This window comes from Sapajus apella, unplaced genomic scaffold (genome assembly GCF_009761245.1).
Source record: "Sapajus apella isolate SASKATOON/1434 unplaced genomic scaffold, GSC_monkey_1.0 scaffold144, whole genome shotgun sequence".
In the NCBI taxonomy this organism is placed as follows: Eukaryota; Metazoa; Chordata; class Mammalia; order Primates; family Cebidae; genus Sapajus; species Sapajus apella.
In genome coordinates this window covers 59,587-67,946 of record NW_022437084.1, presented here as the reverse complement: position 1 = coordinate 67,946, position 8,360 = coordinate 59,587, and the positions used below count along the sequence as shown (strand labels likewise).

The window sequence follows — 8,360 nt, the reverse complement described above, 5'->3', positions numbered from 1 at the left end:
CCGTCCCCCCAAAAAAAAAAAAAAAAAAGATTTCTGCCCAGTGTGGATTTTCTGATGTCTAATGTGGTGTTAACATGAAGTACAGGCTTTGCCACAATCATCACACTAGTGAGGTTTCCCTCCTGTATGAATTCTCCTGTGTTTTGCATGAGATGGAGCTTGACTGAAGATCTTGCCACAATCATGACATTGGTAAGGTTTCTTTCCAGTATGAGTTTCCTGATGAACTGCCAGGTATAAACAATGATGGAACAACTTGTCACATTTATTACACTTGTAAGATGTCTCTTTATTATGGATTCTCTAATAATTTGCAATGGTTGTAACTACTGAAAACATTGTGAGAATCATTACATTAAGTTTCCCTATACCATGGATCGCTTGATGGTGGATAAGTGTTGACTGCACACCAAAGGCTTTGCCACACTCATTACATTTGCAAGGTTTCTCTCGAGTATGAACTCTCTAATGTTGTGCAAGCTGTGTTTGTTAATCACAAACCTTGCCACACTCATTACACTTGTCAGTTTATCTCCAGAATGAATTGCCTTATGAATTATAAGGTCTGAATTATAAGTGAAGATCTTGCTACACTCATTACACTTCTAAGGTTTCCTCTCCAGTATGAAGTTTACAATAGATTACAAGAGATGACATTTGACTGAAGGTCTTGCCACACTCATTGCATTTCTAAAGTTTTTCTGCAGTATGAAGTCTACGATGCCTTATAAGGGATACCTTTTGAATGAAAGTCTTGCAACACTCATTACACTTATAAGGTTTCTCTCCTGTATGAATTCTGCGATGAACTAAAAGGGATGATGAATGACTGAAGGTCTTGCCACATTCATTACACTTGTAAGCTTTCTCTCCAGTATGAAGACTACGATGGCATTTCAGGGATGACACCTGACTGAAGGTCTTGCTACACTCATTACACTTGTAAGGTTTTTCTCCAGTATGAAGTCTACGGTGAACTAAAAAGGATGATGACTGACGGAAGGTCCTGCCACACTCATTGCACTTGTAAGGTTTCTCTCCTGTATGAATTCTGCGATGAACTGAAAAGGATGATGACTGACGGAAGGTCTTGCCACACTCATTACACTTGTAAGGTTTCTCTCCTGTATGAATTCTATGATGAACTACAAAGGATGACTGACTGAAGGTCTTGCCACACTCATTACACTTGTAAGGTTTCTCTCCAGTATGACAACTACGATGGTATGTAAAAGATGATATCTGACTGAAGGTCTTGCTACACTCATTACACTTGTAAGGTTTCTCTCCAGTATGAAGTCTACGATGAACTAAAAATGATGATGACTGACGGAAGGTCCTGCCACACTCATTACACTTGTAAGGTTTCTCTCCTGTATGAATTCTGTGATGAACTGAAACAGATGACATGTGAGTGAAGGTCCTGCCGCACTCATTACACTTGTAAGGTTTCTCTCCAGTATGACTTCTAAGATGATAGACAAGCTGTGACTTTTGATTAAAACCCTTGCCACATTCATTACATGTATAAGGTTTCTCTCCAGTATGAATTCTATTATGTCTTTCAACTTGTGATCTACAAATAAAAACTTTGTCACATTCTTCACATTTATAAGGTTTCTCTCTAGTATGAAATCTACAGTGATGTGAAAGGAGTGCTTGTTTATTAAGAACCTTGCCACATTCGTTACATGTGTAAGGTTTATTTCCAGTGTGAATTTTATGATGGGATTGCAGGGATGACTTCCGGCTGAAGGTCTTGCCGCACTCGTTACACTTGTAAGGTTTCTCTCCAGTATGAAGTCTACGATGGCATGTAAGGGATGACATTTGAGTAAAGGTCTTGCCACACTCATTACACTTGTAAGGTTTCCCTCCAGTATGAGCTCCATGGTGGCATACAAGGTTGTGCTTCTTATGAAAGACTTTGCCACATATATCACACTTGTTTTGTTTCTCTCCTGAATGGGTTATTTCATGTCTCCTTAAGAGTGAACTATTATGAAAGGCTTCGCCACACCTAATACAATGGAAAGGTTTTTCTCTCATGTGTACTTCCTGTTTTTGTGTGAATAATGAAGAATGGAGGACATTATTCTCATGCTTATTAGAAACATGGGTTGTGAGCATACAAGAAATTTTTTGGGCTGTTGAAACTGAGGAATCATCATTGACAGACTTCTCTACTTGATTATCAATGTTTCCGTCGGTCTGAAATATGTGCAGATGCGAATGAAAGCTTAATCCAAGCTGATCTCCAATAGGCTTCTTGCCAGCACACCTTTCCTCATATTGCTGTGTACTACCAGTCAACTCCTTGGGTTCTGTCATGAGTGCTTCATGGCCATTTCCTTTGACTTCTTGCCACTGAAACTCAAACTCATGAATATCTTTCTGAACTTCTGGGAAGCAAAAATCTCCAATGTGATGACTTGTATATTTTCCCAATGTCCCTGTGTGGATCCCTTCTCTTGTACTCCCTTGCCCTGCTGGTGAGAACTTCATCATGGATTTTAAAAACCTATCTGAAAAATATAAAGACCAGTAGGTTTCCAATTAAGTACAGATAGTAAATAATAGGTAATATTGAAATGTATAAATACTACACAAAGAACAAGAGTTATTATAACCTTCCCAAATGTGATCTTCAAAGTTTATGAACACCCACTTACTAAAAAGACAAAAATTAGTCAGATGTGGTGGTGAGTTCCTGTTAATTCCAGCTACTCAGGAGGCTGAGGCAAGAGAATTGCTTAAACCCAAAAGGTGGAGGTTGCAGTGAGCAGAGATTTCACCATTGCACTCCAGCCTGGGCAACAAGAGCAAAATTTTGTGTCAGAATAAAAAAAGAGTTCAATCAAGAGACTTATGTGTTAAACTTCCCATATCTTTTGGTGGTTAAAAAACCAATAAATAAAAAAAAAAAATTAAAAAATTAAAAAACCAACAAATAAAAAAAATACATATATATGAAGCAGTCAGCCCAAACAATGTCTACATAGTGACTGCTGCTTAGAGAAGATGATCATTAGTTTATGTGAAGAACACTGTCACAGTGCCAGTGAGAAATGCTTCTATGATGCTCCTCAAAAACCAGAATGAAAGGCTGGGCATGATGGCTCACACCTGTAATCTCAATGAACTGAGATCATGACAGTGTACACCAGCCTGGACAATAGAGGGAGACTCTGTTTCAAAAACAAATAAACAAACAGAAACACAGCTGGAAACACTTGTCAGTCAGTGTCATGCTTTCTATCTTGTATCCTGGACCATGCAGACAATTCTGCTCAGGGACTCCTGGGGCATCTCTGCCTAGAGCAGGATGATGTTCAACTGCATTAGTCCACGTGTTCATGGATTTCTGTTTTTATGTAAAGCCACTGCATAGGAGAGCCCTAAGAAGCTACTGATGCCTGACAGAAGGGTCCTCGCTGCAGAAAACAATGACATGTACATCAAAAGCATATATGGGGCAAAATTGCAACAGAGAATACAAACCAGGAAGAGCCAAGATAGACAAGGGCAGATTCCTCATGTCTGGAGGGACATTTTTCTCACCCACAGACTCCAGGTTCTTGCAGTTCTCCAACATCACTTCTCTGTATAAAGCCCTCTGCGCATGGGTTAGGCATTTCCACTCTGCCAAAGAGAATTCTATAGCCACATCCCTGAAAGTCAAGCGTCCCTAAAATGAAAAACACATTTCAACAAAACGTTATGGAGGAGTGAGTTATCATCTTCAAATGAAATAAGAATAAAGAAAATAAGTATTGATTTGATCCCAGATTGTGTTTTGACAAATCCACAGTAGGTATCTTTGAACATTTTTTCTGTGTAGTTGCTTTTTATTATACTTTTCCATAATAAATTTTAAAATCTTCTAAGCCATTGTGGAAGTCTCCGCTGAATGCGGAGGCTGTTTGTAATCCAAGCACTTTGAGAGGCAAAGGTGGGTGGATTGCCTGAGCTCAGGAGTTTGAGACAATCCAATGCAACATGGTAAAAGCCGGTCTCTACCAAAAATACAAAAAAAAATTAACTGGGTGTGGTAGCATACATTTCTTGTCCCAGCTTCTTCAGAGGGCTACACAAGAGGTTCACTTGAACCGCAGTGGCAAATTTCACAGTCAGCTGAGATTACACCACTGCACTCCACCTTGGGCTGCAGAGTGAGACTGTCTAAAATATACATATATATATGTATATAAAAATAAGGGACGGCATAGTGGTTCACACCTGTAATCTCATCACACTGGGAGACTTAGGTGGGTAAATCACTTGAAGTCAGGAGTTTGAGACAAACCTAGACAACCTGGCAAAACCTAGTATCTATCAAAAATTTAAAAGTTAGCTGGGCATGGTGGGGGAAAGCCCCTGTAATCCCAGCTGTTTAGGAAGCTGATGAAGAGGAATCACTTGAACTCTGAAGGCGGAGATTGCAGTAAGCTTTGATCATGCCACTGCTCTCTGGCCTAGGCAACACAGTGAGACTCTTAAAAAAAAAAAAAAAGTATATATATACATGCATACACACACACATCAAAAAAAAAAAAAAATATATATATATATAAGTAGTTAATCATGTGTTTCTACACACTGTGGGTTTGGCCAGGCACAGTGGCTCAGGTCTGTAATGCCAGTACTTATGGAGGTCAAGGCGAGCAGATCACAAGATTGCAAGATTGAGACCATCCTGGCCAACTAGTTGAGACTCCATCTCTACAAAAAATACAAAAATCAGCTGGGTGTGGTGGCATGCAGCTGTAGTCCCAGCTACTCGGGAGGTTGATGCAGGAGAATCACTTGAACTAGGGAGGTGGAAGTTGCAGGAGCTGATATAGCATCACTTCACTCCACTCTGTCAACAGAGTAAGACTCTGTCCTAAATAAATAATGGTTTATCCATTAGTACACTCCTGCACACACTTCAAATCACATCTACATACACACTTATGGGCAACTTCAGGTTAAGACATTACAAGCAAAAACCTAGAGAGGACACATCAACAGCTACTTGCCAGACTGAGCTGGGAGGATTGCCTGAGCCCTGAGAGCAGAGGTTGAACTGAACCAAGATCACACCATTGCACTCCATCCTCGGGGACACCGTGAGACCCCATTACCCCCACCCCCAAAGAGTTGGAAGCTCATTGAATTAAGAGAAAACTTTAAAAAATTATAAAAAGCGGGCCGGGCGCGGTAGCTCACGCCTGTAATCCCAGCACTTTGGGAGGCCGAGGCGTGTGGATCACGAGGTCAAGAGATTGAGACCATCCTGGTCAGCATGGTGAAACCCCGTCTCTACTAAAAATACAAAAAATTAGCTGGGCATGGTGGCGCGTGCCTGTAATCCCAGCTACTTGGGAGGCCGACGCAGGTGGATCATGAGGTCAGGAGATTGAGACCATTCTGGTCAACATGGTGAAACCCTGTCTATACTAAAATTACAAAAATTAGCTGGGTATGGTGATGCATTTCTGTAATCCCAGCTACTCGGGAGGCTGAGGCATAAGAATTGCTTGAATCCAGTAGGCAGAGGTTGCAGTGACCCAAGATGGTGCCACTGCACTCCAGCCTGGTGACAGTGAGACTTTGTCTCAAAAAAAAAACAAACAAAAAAAACTCCCCTAACTTATCTCCTTTTCCCCTCCAGAAACCAGTGCACATTAATGTATGACTATCATATAGAGCTTCTCTCATCTGGTCCACAGAGTTAAATGTGTAACCCGATGTGGTCCCTGAACATTCCCTGCTGCTCAACACCACAGACATCACAAGGCCCACACCCCGTCTCCATCCATGTCTGGGGTGAGCCCTTCCCAGGACCATGCCCAGTGCAGCCTCTTCCCAAGCTCACATCACTGAGTTATAGGAGATGGAATTTAAGTGGAGATAAGAAGCACTGAGAAATGGCATGGGTGAGTGTGAACACACATGCTAGGCAGGATGCTTCGGACTTACAGAAGACTGGCTACCACAATACCTGGTATTTCAGAATCAAAAAAACGACACAATAATCCACTGAGGACTATCATTTTACCTGAGCAAGAGGCATCCCGGGCTCCTTTTCTTTGGTCTTCCTGGTGGCTTCCTCATGTAACATGAGTCTTTGGAAATCAATCCTGTATGTGAAAAAAAATATGAAATTTATTTATTTATTTATTTTTTAGTTTATGTATGTATGTATGTATGTATGTATTTATTTATAGAGACGGGGTTTCTCCATATTGCTCAGACTGGTCTCGAACTCCTGACCTCAGGTGATCCACCTGCCTCGGCCTCCCAAAGTGCTGGGATTACAGGCGTGAGCCACCGCGTCCGGCCATTTATTTATTTATTTTTGAGACAAAGTCTACCTCAGTTGGCAGGCTGGGGTTCAGTAACAGAATCTCAGCTCACTGCAATGTCTGACACCCAGATTAAAGTGATTCTCCTGCCTCAGCATCCTGTGTAGGTGGGATTACAAACACACGCTGCCATTCCCAGCTAATGTTTGTATATTTAGAAAAGACAGGTTTCACCATCTTTTGTTTTTTGTTGTTGTTGTTGTTTTTGTTTTAATTTTTTTGTTTGTTTCTTTTTAAGATGGGGTTTCACCATGTTGGTCAGGCCGGTCTTGAACTCCTGACCTCTGGTGATCCACCCGCTTTGGCCTCCAAAGTGCTTGGATTACAGGCGTGAGCTGCCGCACCCGGCGTTTTTTTGGTTTTTTTTGAGACAGGGGCTAGCTCTGTCGCCAGGCGCCAGGCTGGAGTGCAGTGGCCTAATCTCGGCTCACTGCAACCTCCACATCCTGGGTTCAAGCAATTCTCCTGCCTCAGCCTCCCGGGTAGCTGGGACTACAGGTGCACACGACCATACTCAGCTATTTTTTTGTATTTTTAGTAGAGATGGCGTTTCACCATGTTGGCCAGGATGGTCTCGATCTCTTGACCTCGTGATCCGCCCACCTCGGCCTCCCAAAGTGCTGGGATAACAGGCTTGAGCCACCGCGCCTGGCCTAGGTTTCACCATCTTACCCTGGATGGCCTCGATCTTGTGACCTTGTGCTCTGCTCACCACAGCCTCCCAAACAGCTGCAATTACAGGTGTGAAGCACTGCACCAGATAATTATTTAATGTTTAAAAACCACACAGTTGGCTGGGCGCAGTGACTCATGCCTGTAATCCCTGCACTGTGGGAGGCTGAGGTGGGTGGATCACCTGAGATCAGGAGTTCAAGACCAGCCTGATCAACACGGAGAAACTCCATCTCTACTAAAAATAGAAAAAATCAGCCAGGCATGGTGGCACATGCCTGTAACCCCAGCAACTTGGGAGGCTGAGGCCAGAGAATTGCTTAAACCTGGGAGGCAGAGGTTGTGGTGTGCCAAGATGGCGCCATTACACTCCAGCCTGGGCAACAAGAGTGAAACTCTGTCTCAAAAACAAAAAACAAAAAAAAGCACTCACTTTTTTCCTGAGACAAAAAGACACACACAGGGGAGACCTCACCCTGTAGAAAGACTGTCCTCTGCTGCCCACTGCACCAGAGATTATGTAGAGATAAGAGCATCCTACTTTTTACACATTGTCAGATCTTGATTTTCTTCTGGAAAAGTCCACACACACACTGCATCAGGGCACAGATCTTCAGGGCACCCAGGTGGCCCTCACCAAGCCCCATGCAGAGCATAGCCCATCACCTCCCTGTGGATCAAAGGCTCCTCCCAGCTCTCAACATGGAGGAAACTGCCTTGATGTTCAGTGCTAGGCACAGATGAGAATCACCGGCACCAATGTAAGTATTATTGAGGGTAGGTCCCACACTATGATAATAGCAATCTCTGATGCAACAGCATAAAAGATGTATTTGCAAAATGCCTGAGCACCCTAATGTGAAGTCAGGGCTGAGCTCCACTCAGAGGGCGCCAGCCCAGTACAGCCCCACCTTCTGGTTCTGCTCTTCCCTTGGGGACTTGTTCTCTCAAGAGTCCAGTTTATTTCCCATATTTAAAATACATGCTGTCAAGTTTAGCTAACCCCCAGAAGTACACTTCACCCTCATCTGAGACGTGCAGGACTGTAGGGAATGTGTAGGAGGGTTTAGGAAGTCATTGATGAAAATGTGAAGGTGGAGATGTCTGTGTGATGTCCCAGCAGAGCTAAGGAGCCAACTGGACACAGCATTGCAGAGCTCAGGGGAGAGGCCTGCAGGGGACACGGAGCCGTGCAGCTGGGTGAAAGCCGAGAGATCAGATGATAAGGAGGGGCAGTTTGTGTGGACAGAGACATGAAAAAGTTCAAGGTGATTTGAGTCTAATTCCCTGTTTTTTCCATTCTGGTATTTGTGGTTTATATATATATATATATATATA

General features: G+C 42.9%; 1 protein-coding gene and 1 pseudogene across 2 annotated transcripts in view; both read right to left on the bottom strand.

The window, feature by feature from the left end:
- Window positions 1-244: 244 nt before the first annotated feature.
- LOC116540781 (zinc finger protein 28-like) overlaps window positions 245-8,360 on the bottom strand; it is a 22,251-nt gene continuing 14,135 nt past the window's right edge. The window contains exon 4 of the mRNA XM_032264522.1: window positions 245-1,280. Within this exon, the coding sequence (XP_032120413.1) occupies window positions 691-1,280 (590 nt within the window). The 3' untranslated portion in view covers window positions 245-690. The remainder of the gene's footprint in view (window positions 1,281-8,360) is intronic.
- LOC116540724 overlaps window positions 1,892-8,360 on the bottom strand; it is a 12,355-nt pseudogene continuing 5,886 nt past the window's right edge. The window contains exons 2-4 of the transcript XR_004264564.1: window positions 6,044-6,125; window positions 3,562-3,688; window positions 1,892-2,525 (exon numbers count right to left, since the gene is read on the bottom strand). The product of XR_004264564.1 is annotated as a putative protein ZNF321 (transcript). The remainder of the gene's footprint in view (window positions 2,526-3,561; window positions 3,689-6,043; window positions 6,126-8,360) is intronic.